The sequence below is a fragment of the Myxocyprinus asiaticus genome, chromosome 8 (assembly GCF_019703515.2).
Source record: "Myxocyprinus asiaticus isolate MX2 ecotype Aquarium Trade chromosome 8, UBuf_Myxa_2, whole genome shotgun sequence".
In the NCBI taxonomy this organism is placed as follows: Eukaryota; Metazoa; Chordata; class Actinopteri; order Cypriniformes; family Catostomidae; genus Myxocyprinus; species Myxocyprinus asiaticus.
The window spans coordinates 30,086,438-30,104,928 of record NC_059351.1 but is presented as its reverse complement, the minus strand read 5'-3'; the positions used below and the strand labels follow the sequence as shown (position 1 = coordinate 30,104,928).

General features: G+C 41.0%; 1 protein-coding gene across 1 annotated transcript in view; it reads right to left on the bottom strand.

Annotated features, from left to right (window-relative positions):
• Positions 1-5,522, bottom strand: part of LOC127444920 (anosmin-1-like) — a 51,081-nt gene extending 45,559 nt beyond the window's left edge. The window contains exon 1 of the mRNA XM_051704583.1: positions 5,278-5,522. Within this exon, the coding sequence (XP_051560543.1) occupies positions 5,278-5,457 (180 nt within the window). The 5' untranslated portion in view covers positions 5,458-5,522. The remainder of the gene's footprint in view (positions 1-5,277) is intronic.
• Positions 5,523-18,491: the final 12,969 nt, after the last annotated feature.

The following is an 18,491-nucleotide window of genomic DNA, read 5'->3' as shown; positions in this document are numbered from 1 at the left end:
GGAAAGCCTCCATCGCCACCATTAACAGCAGGGATGCTCATAGTTCTATGGAATGAGATCTACTTATTGCAGCAAGATCTACCATGTACAATAAAGGCTATACATTATCACAATACCAAACTTACAGTAGTCTGTAGTGAAATTTGACAATTCTCAATACCAGCTTCAAAACCACAACAAATAATAACACTAATTATTAAATTCATTATGGTAAAATGGTTTCAAGTTCTAAATTATTCAAGACTAGTAAACATTCAGTAATAAAATAACAATAAAAAAACAGCAATGAATAGAAATAGATAAAAATAATAGAACAAAAAATACAAATTAATAAAATTCAGTGCTTTTTTTAACAGCTATAAAAGTTTTTAACAGCAGTAGGCTATTAAATATTCAAGTAAACATTCAGAATTAAATGCAACATAAAACTACTACTGGTCTTCACTGTATAATTATAATACATGAATACATTTTAAAGCTACTAAAGTTATCCAGTCAAGAGCAGAGTGTTTTCTCATTTTCTTGTTATGGTTGTTTGATTATTATAATGACATATTAGATGGCAGCAGGTCTATATTAGCTTACATTTATACTTACAAGTCCGACATTTTAATACAAATCTGCTTTTTTCTCTGCTGTTTACGTTCACTTTAGACATCACTCTCTGTGTTTACATGAATACCGAGATGGGCATTTTATCGGTATTTTGAAATGTATTTGACCATTCAGGTGCACATTAGCGTGAGCATTTTCAGAACACATGCGCATGATCAGCACACACACATACGCCGCCTGTCAATCAAACAGGGCACAGCTGTTACTAGATCGCTAGCTAATTATAAAATTATGTGTTCTGGATTAATTTCAAAAGCAGAATAAGAATATTAACTTTCTAATAAGTGACACAGGCCTAGGCTATCACAATATAGGCAGTTATTTTTTCGTTATTGACGTTTTAATCAGTCTGCTTGTCCGGTCGGGCAAGTAAAATTCTCCTTCTCTTGCCCCTTCAAAAAATCGGCTTGAATCAGCAAAAATTTGACAAGTGTTAATGTAGAGCCCTGATTAAATATTGTATTCAACATTCTTCGATAAAAAATTTTTCTTCTGCAGTATATCTCCTAAAGTAAATGTACGTTGTTTTAAAGGAGTAGGGCTGGGCGATATGTAGAAAATATTTTAGCAATAATTGCCTTAAAAAATATCATGATATCCGATTACATCGTCAACCCACCTTCCGAGTGAATTTTTTGCTTTATTGGTTTTGCTTTAAAAAATGTATTCATTTATTGAAACACAAAAAACTTAAACATTTCTAAATTCAAATTGCACTTTAAACTAAAGATAAAAGCATTTAAATATTGAAATGATCAAAAAATCTTATTTAACCAGCTCCCCAAATCCAAACATTTACCATCTCCAACGGCCCCATTTGCCATCACGCAAGCATCCGTCAACGACACCAGATGGAAAATTCTAATAGCCTACAGATTAAGAATTTAAGGCAATTATAAATGTACAGACAATGATAATCAAAATATAATATTCCCAAAATAATGCTGCCAAATGTATGTTCTTATTGAATTTATGTTTGTATTGCATTTTGGTAATACAGTAATGCTGCCTAAAGAAAAGAAAAGAAAACAACATTTTAGGTTCAAGGTGAACATGTCTTGTATTATTTTATGATTTATTCACTTTCGTCTTTGTTTCTTTAATACAAAGATATTACTGAACCTGCAGAGTTGTGTTCACAAAGCATGCTAACTGCAAGGAAATAAAGTGAACTAAAGTCACAGCACCTCCTGAGATGATCAGAGATCATTCGCAGCATTCTCATATGCGACAGTATTATAGCAAACAGTTTTCAGATTAATGAAACGGAGAAAAAGGAGTGAAAACTCTTTACATGCGCTTGTTCTACGAGACATGAGGCCAACAATTCAGTTGCAATGATTGGTCCGCTGGTTCATCCAGTTATGAATGAATTATTCAGTCACATGATTTTTTTTTTGCTCATCTTGTATTCCTGTTAAATTCAATAGGAGTTTATTCTGTAAATGTGTTTCCATCATAGTTTATGCGCATTTCTTCTTATCGAATAAAAAAATGTATCCACCAAGCGAGCGTATACATTTCCCATGCGCATTTTGGAGATTTTATTCGCATCTTGGTGTTTCCATCCAGCAGATTTTATGCGATATCCTAAATTGTGCATTAAAAAGTGTTAATGGAAACATAGCTATTGACGGCTTTTCTTTTTTCTGTTCTTAAAAATATAATAAAGTGTGTTTCTTCAAGTGCATGTCTTTGTGACTAACAGCATTTCTTGTCATGTGTCACTCCAAGACGTCTTACATGTCGCCCGCCTGTTGCGAGTAGATGAGCAAAATTACCTGCGCATGAAATACATTTGGACGAGGAGCTCGCAAACTGGATTCAGCCTAATCGGATTTGGCGGGTGGCAGGTGCTAGTTTCACACCCTGGTCACCGTTTAATATATTTGCCGATTTCCCAGATCCATGGTTTTGCCATTTCCCGATATTGTCGATCATGTCTGTTCAGAATCGTCATTGGGATCTTTGTAAGACATCATCGATATCTGATTACATTGTCCTATCGCCCAGCCCTATAAAGGAGTTTTAGATATTATTTTGGCAAACAAGCCAAAAAAAGACTACTCAAAAACATATTTTGTTCCAGTGTATAATGTAATAAGACTACACTCTATCATTTTTGTTCACTTCGATCCATCTTTAACTCACAAAAAATAAACTTTCTCTTCTTAATAGAGCTGTGTATCACCGATTTTCTTCATGATAAGATACACAGTGAACGTGACACATATATTACGATTCACTACGTCACGAGCCATCACGTTATAATCTAGCTGCAGCAAATGCGCACAAGCGATGAGCGTCCCCGCGCCAGAATGCATCAGCCGGGAGAAGATTAAATCTTTTCCCCAGTCACTTCACGCAACTCATAGATGTGATCGCACAGAGAAATGCCAGTTTCTGAGTTTATTTTCATAACCCGCTTCCTTATTATTTGAACTTTAATAAAGGGTGCTTTAAAGATATAACGCTGGGGTGTTTAATTGAGAAACGGAATGCAGCACAATAATTGTTTTATCTCTATTATCTTATTTTCATAATCGCTGGAAGCCAAAATCATAAATGAAAATAAAATTCGATTATTCGCCAAGCCCTAAGTGAATGCATTATAATTGATGCAAAAATGTCTGATGAGGCTGGCACTTGTCAGTAATTCGGCAGATTGGGGTCGATATCAGGGTTCATGAATATTTGGGTGAAGCATGTCGATTTACCGTGTGATCATGTTGGTAAAATCTGTTCACAACTATTATTCCTTTGTTTTAGATTTTATAATATGTACGGAATACTTGTCTCTTGTAAGTATGTTGCACGCCTAACTTCTGAGGAAAAGATAAAGCAACGACTGATGATCAAAAAACCAAACAATGGCAGTCCTACCGGATATTGAGACAACTGAAAGATATGTCTGTTTACCCGTAATTGGCTGCATAACACTAAAACATCTGACATTCTCTGAACCACATCAACTGCTTGCTAATTTCCCAAAATCATTAATCATCAGTGATAGCTCCAGATAACTTGATGTTATGCCACACCACAGTATAACTTGACATTCAGCTCAGCCCGTTTAAATTAACCCATGACCCTAGTCTCCATTTGATTCGAGAGGAAGGGGGATAATTGCCAAAATGGCTTCCCCCCTCGAGAGACAGTGTAAGTGGGCTTTAGGGATGCGAACCCAAAGACAATGATCAGCGGATATGAAAGGCATTCATTCTAGTTTATCCCCTGCTCGGACAGCAGAATGAAGGCAGCTGTTCGGGAACACTAGCTGCTGTTTGAGTCTGAGAGTTCTGGAATGCTTTGAACCCATTGTGGAAGCGGTGCTTAGACAATGAGGAGCTTCTAGAGCACTGTCTAATTTGATAACATCTCCAGATGGACAGCTTGCTGTAGAATAAAGCATTTGATAATAGCAGAGTTTGATGGGCATTGCTTCCCTCTGTGCTGATGTCTGGCCCAGGTAACAACAAGACAGTCACTGTGATGAGCAGACAGGGCATTTGAATTTAGAAGATGATTTAATTTTAATGTCTATATAGATCTGGACAGCTTTTCTTAGGGTTTTTTCATGTCACTTAAAGGTCAGTCTAATCATAGGCGTGGGTTCAGTACAGTAAGTGGCATTTGTTTGCTCATGTAGAAACATCACATTTGTCACATTTATGTTGTTATCGTGGCAAAACACGCAGAAAACAATAACAAAAGAAAATATAGTGTTGAAGCTGAACATCCTATGATGTGACACTTGCTGAATTATAGATCCGCTTTTTTCATATTATATACTGAACAGTACTGGTGCAATGTTAATGACTTTCCCCATCATTCAGTACTAAAGCATTGGAATTGGTAATGAATTTTGTCTTCTAACTGTCTGTTCCTGGGTCAGATGGCAGTACAAACTCATGATAAATATCAGGAAGGACATGAGGATGAATGTAATCACAGTAACAAGGGAGCTTGTTGAAAGCGGGGGAAAAAAGTCCAGATACACACAAATATCTCCAACACACAGTAATAAATACTCACACACCCCTCTTTCACTAAACACACCCTTCCACTCTCATAACCACTACAAACTGAGAGGCAAGTAACTTTAAACTTCTAACGAAAACCCAAAGTGCAGTGTTGAGATTCAGAGTCAGACTGGCAGATTTTGTACAGCTGTGTCACCATTTTTCCAATTCTACACATAACATGTTTGTTTACAGTCAGAACTCCTCTGAATGAATGGTTAGGAATTCAGTTGGATGAGCTGGTGACAAGAGTTTACTTGTTTTGATTTGTTAAATAAAAGGGCAGAGCCATAGCTCTACAAACAGAGTTATATAACTGACAAATAGTGGCTTTATTGGATCTGATAAAGTGTTGAGTGATGTTACACTTGCACACAGATTACTCCATCCTTTAGATATGAGATAACAAGCCGCTGAATGCTCTCTTTGGAGTGCTTAGAATTGAACCAGTGGCATGGCATTACTTCTCTGATCGTTATAATTAGTGGTAATATTGTTACACATAAAACGTAAAACATTAAACTGATAAACAAAGCAGCTTAAAGTACTGATATATAACTGACATGCCTTACCCACTACCTTTCATTTGAACAGACAGTAAATCATATTTACTTATCAACGTTTTATTTTATTTTTTTACCTGGAAATGCATCGGAGAGAGAGCGATGCGCGTGCTGTGCAGGCTCAGGCACCTGGCGGCGCACCTCGTTCGCAAAATACTGCCAAGAGCCCCGGACGAGTCCTGCCTCCTCATAACCACACATCCGCTGTTTAATAACAGTGTAATCCCAATGCACAAACCGGTGAGCGAACTGAACATCTTGGTGAACTGAAAGTGCTCAGTTGAATCGTCTGCTGATGAGCGTGAAAGTAAAAGTGGATATGTGTGTGCGGGCTCTTGATGCAAATAATGAAACTTAAATCAACGCGTAGGGGCGGGGCCTGGACAGAGGGTGAGCCCGTGAGACGTGCGGGATCAGGTGCACTGCGCGCGCGCAGCAGCAGCAGCAGCAGCAGCAGCTGTTCCGTGGAGAAGATTATCTGTGTATTGCTCATTTCATAGGTAAACACAATAGAACTGACTGGTAATAACATTTGACTTTTTTTATTTTGAGGGTAGCAATAGTGAAAGTAGCTGTTTTGAAACGAGGATAAACTTTACTCAACCTGTTTACCTCATTAATGGCCATAAACCCTGAGACCAACCTTCACAGCCTCGTCTTCATTGCCGTCAAAAATTAAATATGGCGCTACATTTGAATAAGGTCATTTATTTAGTTATCTTGAATTATTCATTTTTTGTTAAACGTTGTATGGTAAACAGTCCAATTTCGTCGTCTATCTCAAATAAACATTAATAAGAGACGCACTGCTGCCATCTTTTGGTTACAGATGTCAAGCAGACCAGAGAAATTACACTAATTTCTTGCAATTCAGACAGAAATATAATTGTTCACATTGTTTATTTGATTTGTCATGAATGAAATGAAGGAAAGACAGACTATTTTCTCTTTACTGCTTCCTAACCTGAACCTAAAGAAAAAGTATGGAAATATAATTTTAACAGGGCTATTAAAACCTCAGTGCCTGTTGTGAGCCAGCATGCCATCCAATGCACACATTTTCCACCCTGTCTCATCTAGGTGTTGAAATGCAGCTGTGCGTGTGTGTCCAACAGAAACCCCACAACATCACAGGCCAAACCCAGAGCCCATCTGGAGGGGAGCAGGAAGCATCCAGGGAACCCCACAACTATTAAAAGGTTTCACTGGTAGCTGAGAACAACAACAGTTTTATATGCCGAGCATTTAAAATGACCACTAACGTATACCACAAGGTATCTAAACATTCTGGCACTGGTCCCTCGCCCAAGGAATGGAGAAAATATGATGTGTTGGAAATATTGAACAAAATGGTGTGCTTTTTTTCACTCATGTCATGCGAGCTGGTTTAATGTATTGGACCTCATAAGGGAGATCCCAGGGTGTTAACGAGAAACCCGTCCTCCTCCCTACTGGATTTGATGAATTAGCGAAGCTTCCTGGTGTTGTGGCAGCTGTGCTGTCATGGAACATTTTTTTTTTTTTTTTTTTTTACAGGTAAATCAAAACGGCTACCTTTAGCAGGCCGAGCTGACATCAAGCTTGAGGTAATTATCAACAGCTGATTACTGCTCTCATGCTGGCTTAAACTATGACTCAATACTTGCATTCAGAGATGGAGGCCATATACCTAGATGTGAGTATTCTCTGAATGGAAGATTTATTTGGCAAGGCTGGTGCTCCAGGTGGTCAAACCACACACCATAACCTTTAGGTGAGACGTCACTCAGATCTCCTAAAAATCTGTTTTTATGCAGGAATCTGTGTTACTTGCACATAAAAATAATGATCTGTGAGGCTTTATGGTCTACTTACAGCTGTGAGTCTCTATGTAAGTGTAAATACATCTGTTTCATGTGTTGAGGTTTAAGAGGAGGTCAGCAGGAGGTTTAAGAAGTGTGTGTACAGATGAGGTTGGTGTTTTCAGTGTTTGCTTGTGTGCGTATACATACCTACTGTATGAAAAAAACTCTGTTGGTGTGGGGTCCTGTTGCTCACTGAATGATATTTCCCATGCCCCCCTCTGCTTCCAGGGAAATGCCTTGGCAATTGGGGAGCTCAGCTCGTAAATATGCAGTACAGGGGGATCCTCGCTGTTCATTTGGGCTAAGTAGGGGAGAATTAGGTAAGTTGATTTTGTCAGAGCCCTTTTAATCCTCAGAATTAGGAAAGAACTTGCTAATACGACTACAAATAACTTTTATTGTGTTATTTTAGGAAAACTAAAAGAACACATGTTGATGACAGCTTGAAAATTGGTCATACGGACCAATCCAGCCATCAATCTCAGTAAAAACAGTACTGTGTAAGTGTAAACAAACAGTTCTTATTGGATATAAAGCAATCTGCAGTACTTCAACAAAAGAGAATAATTAAACTAGTCAGCATCTGGCAGGAGAATATATGACCAAGTGAATCAAAATAGAATGAAAGGTGGAGGGGAGGTAGAGAGAGATTTCATCATAGCCACTTTGATTTATTTGTATTCTGATCAAGTTTAAATGGAATCTTGGCAGTAGCAAAAGCAGACTCATTTTGTGAGCTGAATCGAGACATTTTGAGGCTTGTCAGCTCAGAAAGGGTAATTTGGTCTGACAGAGGATCATTGCTGTCTGGGTTTAATAACTTTGCTGACATCTGGTGGACATTAATGCCATTACAAAAGCGTAAAGTTGTTGTGTGCCTGAGTTCAGTGGAACAAAATCAGTTAATTGGAAATTTAAAGATGAAATGGAAAATTTGATTTACAGTCACTAATGGATTGTAACAAACTGGCCATAGTGACGGTGTTAGGATCCATGTGCAGGAAGTTTATTAAAAGAGACACAAGCAAACAATCCAAAACAGCAGGCAGAGAGATGTAGTCGTAAAGCAGGCAGATAAATCCAATAAACCAAATAGACAGTCCAACCAGGCAAACAAAGGAAAGGGTAATCCAAAAAGCAGTAAATCCAGAAAAACAGGCAATGGTCATAACATGAATCAATAAACAATGGCAATGGAAAAACGCTCGGTAAGGCAGGGTAAACTGGCAATACTTCGAAATGAACAATGGAACTGCATGGCTATATATACATGTGGTAAACAGGAAATGAGCAGTGAAGAAATGGGTGAAGATCAGTATTCGGGACAGGGCTCCATCTGGTGGTTGGTATGATGGTAACAACCTCAGATGTTACAGAACCCCCCCACGAACAACTCCTGGTGTTCTTCTGCTGGGACGTCCCCTTGGTCGTGGTGCTGGACGATTAGGATGAGCTTGGTGGAACTCTTGGATCACGGACTGGTCCAGTATGTCCTTGGTGGCTACCCACGATCTCTCCTCTGGTCCGTAGCCTTCCCAGTCCACCAAGTATTGCATCTGGCTCCCTCGTCGCCTTGAGTCCATGATCTCTCTGACCATATACGCAGATGCTCCATTAACCTCCAATGGAGGCGGAGGCTCGGGATTTGTGATTCCAGTGCCAGACGCTAGGTGGACCGGTTTCAGCAAGGACACATGGAAGAAAGGAGAGATGCGGTAGTTAGCAGGATGCTCTAATCGGTAAGTAACTGGGTTTATTTGACGGATAGTTCTGAATGGACCCACATACCTTGGACTGAGCTTCCTGCAGGGTAGCCGCAGCTTGAGATCCCTTGCAGATAACCAGACCCTCTGTCCAAGCTGATAGTTGGGGTGAGGGCGCCTCTGCAGGTCAGCCTGAAAGCGTTGCGCTCGGACCGCTCGCTGTAGTCAGACACGTGCGCTGTCCCACACCCTCTCGCTCTGCCTAATTCAGTCGTCCACCACTGGCACTGTAGATGGTTCTCCTGACCAAGGGAACATCGGGGGTTGGTAGCCCAGCACGCATTGGAAGGGAGTTAGTCCCATAGAGGTATGAGTGAGGGAATTCTGTGTGTATTTGGCCCAGGGCAAGAAGTCACTCCACTTCTCCTGTTCACGGCTACAGTAGCTCCGAAGATATCTGCCAATCTCCTGGTTTAAATGTTCCACCTGTCCGTTGGCTTGGGGGTGATAGCCTGAGGTGAGACTCACATTGATGTCCAGTTGCTTACAGAATGCCTGCCAAACTCGGGACGTGAACTGTGAACCTCGGTCGGACATGATGTCTTATGGTAATCCATAGACTCTGAATACTTGGTGAAATAGAGCATTAGCAGTTTCCATAGTCGTGGGTAAACCCTTGAGAGGGACAAGTCTACATGATTTTGAGAATCGGTCGATAATTACCAGTATGGTGGTGTATCCGTTGGAGTTTGGCATGTCAGTGACGAAATCGTTGGACAGGTGGGATCATGATATTTGGGGTATTGGCAGTGGTTGGAGTAATCCCATGGGCAGTTCCCTGGGGGTCTTAGATTGTGCACACACTTGACAAGACTTCATATAATTAGTAACATCACGAATCACAGATGGCCACCAGAAGGAATTACATACCAGTGTGATTGTTCTTTGGATGCCAGGGTGTCCTGTGCTCAATGAAATGTGGACTTATTGGATAGTTCTCAGACGTAGAGCTTGTGGTACAAAGTGCTTGGTTGGGGGGCAGTCAGGTGGTGACGGTTCATGCTGTTGTGCTCATTGTATTTCTTCCATGATATCCCAACTAATCGGTGCAGTGATGACAGATGGTAAATGTTGGATTGATCCAGGATGAGGTTGGATGTGGGGTGGATCATGCCTGCGTGAAAGTGCATCTGCTTCGCTATTCTTGCTGCCAGGGCAGTAAGTGATGTTAGAATTGAACCTGGTGAATAACAATGACCATCGGGCTTGACGTGGATTCAGTCTCTTGGCTGCCTTGATGTATTCAAGGTTCTTGTGATCAGTGATAACTTGGAATGGGTGGACTGCCCCCTCTAACCAGTGATGCCACTCTTTGAATGCTGCCTTCATGGAAAGTAATTCCTTGTTTCCCACATCATAGTTTCGTTCAGCAGAATTTAACTTTCTGGAGAAAAATGCACAAGGGTAAAGCTTGCCTGGGGTACCATGATGTTGTGACAGGACCGCTCCAATCCCACAGTCAGAAGTGTCTACTTCAACGACGAAAGGAAGATTGGGGTCAGGGTGTTTCAGTATGGGAGCGGTCGTGAAGCTTGACTTGAGGGAGACGAAGACTTGGTATGCGGCGTCATTCCATGGCAACTTGTTGGGTTTTCCCTTGAGCAATGACGTGAGTGGTGCTGCAATGATACTGTAGTTTCTGATGAAGTGGCGGTAGAAATGGGCAAAGCCCAGAAATCGCTGTAGTTCTTTGATTGTGGAAGGACGAGACCATTCGGCCTCTCCAGGTCTCCATCTAACCATTAGACGACCAGGTGGAGGATCGGTGATGATCTGGGGGTGCTTCAGTAAGGCTGGAATCCGGCAGATTATTCTTTGTGAAGGACAGATGAATCAAGCCACGTACAAGATTATCCTGGAAGAAAACTTGCTTCCTTCTGCTCTGACAATGTTCCCCAACTCTGAGGATTGGTTTTCCAGCCTCACAGCCAGGTCAATCAATGGATGTGGATGGAGGACCACCGGATCAAGACCCTGTCATGGCCAGCCCAATCTCCAGACCTGAACCCCATTGAAAGCCTCTGGAATGTGATCAAAAGGAAGATTAATGGCCACAAGCCATCAAACAAAGCCAAGCTGTTTGAATTTTTGCGCCAGGAGTGGCATAATGTCACCCAACAGCAATGTGACAGACTGGTATAGAGCATGCCAAGACGCTTGAAAGCTGTGATTGAAAATCAGGGTTATTCCACCAAATATTGATTTCTGAACTCTTCCTAAGTGAAGACATTAGTATTGTGTTGTTTAAAAATGAATATTAACTTGTTTTCTTTACATTATTTGAGGTATTTTAAAACACTGCATCTTTTTTGTTATTTTGACCAGTTGTCATTTTCTGCAAACAAATGCTCCAAATGACTTTGGGAGAAATGTTATCAGTACTTTATAGAATAAAACAAAAATGTTCATTATACTCAAACACATATCTGTAAATAGTAAATCCAGAGAAACTGCTAATTTTGCAGTGGTCTCGTAATTTTTTCCAGAGCTGTGTATAAGGCACTAGCCAAATGGGCACTGAAAATGTATATAAAGTGACCACTGTCTGCGGCTTATGGGATGACCATGTATAAATAAGCTGGTAGTAAGCAGTGGAATACAGTTTAGTTTTCCTTCACAGTAGCACCTGGGAAGAGAGAGAGGTGATATACAGGTTGTTAAACCTAGCGAAACTGCTAGAGGAAGCCAGGGCCGTAACCAGGGTTTGAAAATTAATGAGTGACTCATACATGCAGTGTATTCATTCCCTGTTCTCTATTATCTTTCTCTGTCTGGCGAAAAAGATAGTAATCGTGGAGAGAGAGCCTGGAGAAGAGTTTTAATGTTTACTTGTACATTGTCAATAAGATATATTTTAAATAGCCAACTCTATCTGTGACCGCCTCTACACGCCTTCCGAATAGACCTTTCGCAGTCTCATGCATTAAAACGAAGAGGCCATGCCTCTAGTGGAGTGAGCTTTAACTCCAATAGGGCACTGTATGCCTTGCAAGTCATATGCAAGCGCAATTAATCCACAATCCAGTGTTTGGAGGCGGCCAAACCTTTAAAACAACCTGTGACACTGACAAAGAGCTGATCCGACATTCTGATTTGCCTCGTAGTCCAATGACAGACATATGCATACAGTGCCAAACTCTGAGCAGGAGTCATCAACTGTCAGCGCTTGAAGGTCCCTGACACCGAAAGAAAAGCGAGAAGCAGCTCAATCTTTAATGAGTGTATGCTTAAACTCACTGTATCCAATAGCTTGAACTGCGGGCCTGTGAGTGCTTTTATCAGAAGCTCTAAGTGCCAAACTGGCACAGTAATGGGGTGAGACTATCTCAACCACCTCATACAAGTATTTCAAGACTGTCTGCCTGCTGACAGACCGCCCAATGGGATTCTATGGCAACGACATATACTTTGAGCGAAGATGGGGTGAAACCTGTGTCTTTCTTGCAGAAAGTGAAGTATAGGCTGTACGGTGCATTGTACAGGGTCCTCGCCTCGAGATGAACACCAATCAGTGAATACTAGCCATTTCAAGGTGTATAAACGTCTTGTTGAGGGGGCTTTGGCCTCTAATATTTTGTGAAGCACTGGTTGAGAGAGCCCGTCTACATCAATCGGGCACTGTTCAAGTCCAGTTATGGATGCCAAATTGTGCCCCATGCCTGCATGAGCAGCTCCCTGCTTAGTGGAATGCTCCACTGGGGGGTTGGTGGTCATCCAAGAGCTCTATTAACTCTGAGAACCATGGGTAGTTGGGCCATTCCGGCATAACTAGCAGTACCGTTTCTTCGCCCTACCGAATTTTGCACAATACTTGAAGTGGACAGAAGGGAATGCATACTTGTCCCAGCGGAGCATGATTCAGAGAGTACCACAGGTGACAAAACACAGGCATTGTCTCCAGGGATGCAACTAGATCTATTTCTTCCCCGAGTAGATCCCATATCACCATAACTGTCTGAGTGCGAAATCTGCGCTGTGTTTCAGGTGACCTAGAACGTGCATTGCACATATCGCTAGGAGATGTTTCTCACACCAGGAGAGAAGCTGATGCGGCAAGTTCATCATTGGGCGTGATCAAACACCCCCTTGGTGATTTATGTATGCCACAACCACTGTGTTGTCTGTTCAAATCAGGACATGAAAGCCCTGGATGGCTGGCCAGAAAGCCATCAATGCTAGAAATACAGCAAGTCTCATTCCAGACAATTTATGTGCCAGGTCCTTTTTGCATCTTACCAGGTGCCAAAGGACCGAGGTCCATTGCAAAGGGCTCCCCAGCCTGTGTTTGAACCGTCTGTCATGACCACTTTGCATCTGGGTACTTAACAGAGTGCCACGCCTATCTGGTAGAACATGGGCATTTTTTTCAAATGGTCAACGTGGTTTGACAGCAGCGTGATATTATTTGGGGTACTCAAGTTCGGACTCGGACTTGAGCCTGAGTCACAAGTCCAATTTTAATGGACTTGGACTTGTCACTGACTCGGATGCATTTTTACTCGGACCTGACTCGGACTCGAGCCTTTGGGACTCTGGATTTTTTTCTGAATCCAGCCGAGCCCATGGCATTTGATTTGTGATAAATCAAAAATAACGAAACAGAAATAAATGGACACTCTGTCTGCAAGCAGTTGTAGCACCCCCTGATGTCGTAGACGTAGCCAGAGTTTGTTTCACCATGATGAGCAAACACACCTGCAGAGTAGCACATTCAGTCAACCAATACACTCGAATGTTACTACGGAGACTGCTGTATCATCGATTACCGAGATGGCTGGCACGACAAACACATAAAGACAGGTATGTAGCCAGTGTACTAGAAATTACAATACAGTTTCACATGGCATGGGATCTGACAACTGGTAAAATTGCATGTGGCGTTTGTGCAGCCAAGGCGGTGCTCGCATCGCAGTTTCGTCGTGGTTAAGAACTTCATTGAATCAAGTCAATGAACACACTGCAAGACATGCAGTGTGATTCAACACTTCCGGTTCCGGTGTTGGAACGCTGTGCGCATCTGGCTGCCGCTCCACACTGGGATGATTGTTTGTGATCAGTTGTGTTATTTGTTTTCTGTTTCTTTTTTTATTTTTCGCTTTGTTTTGGCCTGCTATCATCTGGCTGCTGTTCTATGACAGCTATTGTGCTACCTCTCTTGTTTCTCGGATGCCACTCTGCAACTTGGATCTACCTCCTCTGCTTCAGCTTGCCGTGTTTTTCTGTTGCCACTGTGAACTCTCGGTTGCTGGCTTACTGCGAGCTCTCTCCCTCCTCGATCCTCCATCTATCAGACTGACTGTGGGGTGAGTTAACACTCTCCTTATCAATCACTCTATTTGCTTACTGTCAGGTCAGGTTGCTTTCCTCTCTGTGAGCTATTTATAGATGTTGTGATGGTTGAGGTTTTGGCTAACATGGATTTGGTAATGGATGGCTTTCTCACGGTTATCGCTAGTACATCAAAAACCTTAGCACTCATCCTGCCTCTGGTTCCCCTCATTTTTGGATTAACATCCAACATGGAAACTGGGTATTTGTCATCTGATTTAAAGGCATTAAACGGGCATCCGTGCCTCGACTCTGCGACGTATGAGCATTGCCGGTTGCTTGGTATCATCCGGCACCCCGAAGGATTTTCAACATTCAACAATCAGCACCTACTGAGATTCCTTGCATTTGGTCAATTAATAGAGCATTGAGTAAACCAAAGCTTCTACAAAGGGATTGCTGGACACCGCGATCACTTGTCAACATAAATAAGACAAACTCTAATTATACCTCTACAGGCAACCTTGGTGTATTCCAAAAACAATTTGCTCTCCTGAACTGTCACTGCATCTTGGATAAGGGCCCCTATCTTAATGAACTAACTACTGACACCAACCTGTACATCCTATTTCTCACAGAGACTTGGCAGATGTCTAATGATTTCATGCACCTTAACCTTCTTACACCACATGGATATCAGCACTTGTCTAAACCGCGTTCATATGGAAAAGGGGGTGGACTTGCGGTCATCTATCGAAATTCAATACCACTTAATCAACTGGATTTTCACAACACTAAGACATTTGAGTACATGGTTCTGAAGGTTGGCTCTAACCGTCCCCTTATAATTATCTTAATTTATAGGCCACCTAAGCAGCAAATTGAATTTTTCTCTGAACTTAGTGAAGTATTAACTTTAACTTGTGCTGTGTCGTCTGAGGTCCTTTTGCTTGGTGACTTTAACATCCATGTTCATACTGCATGCTCTAACAGTACTCACTTAAAGACTGTCCTGGACTGTTTTGATCTTCTTCAGAATGTCAATTTCCCAACACACACTCATGGTTATATGCTTGATTTGGTCTGTACATCTGATTTGAATAATGTTTCCATCTGTGGTCTGGCTATTCCTCTCTCTGACCATAAACTTATTACTTTTGATTTTACATTACCCTGTCCAACAAAATGTATTGATACCACAAACATATCATATCGTAACATCAATGCTGTCGATCCTAACTCTTTTTCTGACTCAATTGCTTCCTCTGCTATTTCTGATGTCTTCAATTTCACCTGTCTGTCTATGATACTGGATGAGTACCATTCTCTTATTGCTAATGCCTTAGATGAGTATGCTCCTATTAGGACCAGGTCTGTTCCCTCTTCCCACTCCTCTCCTTGGTTTAGTGCAGAGCTTCATGCTCTAAAAGCAAAAGGCAGACAACTTGAATGACTTTTTAGAAAGTCGGGTCTAACTGTACATTTCTTAGCATTCTTGGAATATGTTAGACATTATAAAACTGCCCTGAATGCAGCCCGTTCTACTTATATCTCCAACATCATTAATAAAGCTAACAATAGGCCTAAAGTACTGTTTAGCATGGTAAACAAACCAGTGCAAGCACCCAGCCACAGTATGTGCCAATCTGATGACACTTGCTGTTCCTTTTAGCACCACTTTCAGGGAAAGCTGGATGCTTTATGTGAGACCTTTGGTGACGAACTGACTATTTCTACTTGTGAGCTTGATCAGTCTATCCAACCCTTGACTAACTTTACCCCGACGAACCCCTTCCTCATTAGTGACATAATACAGAAATCAAATTCCTCTTCGTGCCGGCTAGATCCTGCACCCACATCTCTTCTAAAACACTGTACCTCTGTTATTTCTGCTCCTATCTCATATCTCTATCTTGTGAACATGTCTCTTATCTCTGCCACTGTCCCAATATCACTTAAGACTGCTGCTGTTACTCCTATTCTCAAAAAATCAAATCTGGATCCAGCAGACTTTTCAAATTATTGTCCAATTTCTAATTTACCATTTGTCTCTATAATCATGGAAAAGGTTGTCGCCATTCAGCTGCAATCATTTCTTGCTCACAACAATCTGTTTGATATATTTCAATCTGGTTTCCGCTTACATCACAGTACTGAAACTGCTCTAGTAAAGGTTGTAAATGACCTTTTACTCTCTGGTGATTCGGGCAATCTATCCATTCTCTTACTGCTTGACCTCAGCTCAGCTTTTGACACTGTCTGTCACAAACGTCTACTTTCTCGCCTTTCAGAGATTGGTATCTCAGGCATTGCGTTATCCCGGTTCTCTTCATATCTCATGGATAGGCAATACTATTTCTCTATGCACAATTACAAATCCCCCACTGTCCCACTCAAACAAGATGTTCCTCAGGGCTTAGTTCTCAGTCCATTACTATTCATTATCTACATTATGCCTCTTGGACAAATTATTCGACGTCATGGTTTCAACTATCACTGCTATGCCGATGATATACAAATATATACAGCTTACCAGCCAGATTCTATTCACCAGACTGCCTCGTTATCCTCTTATATCAATGATTTGAAGGGCTGGCTTAACTCCAACCTTCTCAAATTAAACTTGAGTAAAACTGAAATCATAATTATTGGACCATCAACACTAACAAAAAATCTAATTAATGTCCCTAGCTGTGACATTGATGGTACTCTAATTTTCCCATCTGCCACAGTCAAAAACTTGGGTATCATTCTTGACCCTTCATTGACCCTAGATGCCTATAATAACAAACTCTCTAAAGCAGCATTTTTCCAACTACGTCGTATCGCCCAAATTCGTCCCTACGTTAGCCCGAAAATCTCGCCTTGACTACTGTAACGCCCTTTTTTTCTGGGTTACCGGCACACTCTATCTCCCGCTTGCAATATATTCAAAATTCTGTTGCGAGAGTACTAACTTACACTAAATGATCTGCACATATTACTCCCATCCTATTTAAACTTCACTGGCTACCTGTCGCATCCCATATTGCATACAAAATTCTACTGCTTACATTTAAGTCACTCCATGGTCTAGCTCCTTCTTACCTTTCTGATTTACTTTCTCCCTATACTCCTATTTGCGCACTCCAATCTTCTGGGTGTGATCTTCTTCTTGTTCCTAGATTCTGTCTTTCGTCAATGGGCGGCAGGTCTTTTTCTGTTGTGGCACCTAAGACATGGGACTCAATTCCCCTGGCACTCCGAACTACTACCTCCATCACTGAATTCAAAACTAAGCTCAAAACCTATTTGTTCTCTCAGTATTATCAATTATAATGTGTATATGCATCATGTACTGCTCATTGTATTTGTATGCTTACTTGTACTGGATTGAAGTGTCTAATTGTTTGTATGATCTTTTATCTGCTATATGCAACTGCATTTGCTTTCTGTTCCAGACTGGGCAGCTGTCCACTGTCCATATGATTGTCTATATGTTTGATATGTTACTGTTTTTTATTTCCTTGAAGAATTAACTGTAACTTTTTAAACAGTTGGGGGGAAAAATTGTTATTACTAAAGCAGACTGCAACTCTGAAAAACAGATAAACATCACCTATTTATTGTTTTTCTATTTGAAAAGCATTGACGAGCTGCTTAAAATATGTTATTTTACAGTTTTTTCCACGATAAAATGCACAATGAAATATAAAGTTATTTTTGGCAGTGAAATTTTTTGTTTATAATTTAATTATAGATTGGGTGACCAGACATCCTGTTTTATTACACAGGACAGTTTTTGGACAACGGTTTTTGTTAGAGTCACTGATTTTTTTCTTCATAAATTAAATCTCCTCATTGTCTTTATCGCTATTGTCTCTCGTATCGTCTGCAGAGATGAAAATTCATTCTACATTCATTCTAGTCTTCAGCAAATCAGATGAAATGTATCTGGTTACCATGGCAATGACGTAATGCGCTTAGAGCTTGCGCTTTATGTCATCCTGTCAGTCAGTGCAAATGCCCAGAATAATGCAAAAATGTGTTTTCAACAACGAGCTGAAAGAAGCCGATCCATGGCTGTGTCTCGTTTGGAAGGATGCATCCTCCGGAGATCCCTTTTGTCGGCCGCGTACGTCATCGAGGCTGTCACATTTCAGAAAAGCGAGTATGACACTTCGAATGCAGCCTTCGAATGCGACCTTCTTTCACGGGAATTCAGAGGATGCATGAGGTTTATCCTTCATGGGCTCTCACAACCCACAATTCTTTGCTTCAACGGAAATGTCTAAAAAAAAATTTGCCAAAAATGTGCCCGTAAATATGATGTTCAAACGCAAGGAAAGTTAATTCCCAAGTTGAAGTACCTCAGTAGATGGGTGCAGAGTATATAATATGTATAATTATATTAATATATAATTAAAATAAAGTATT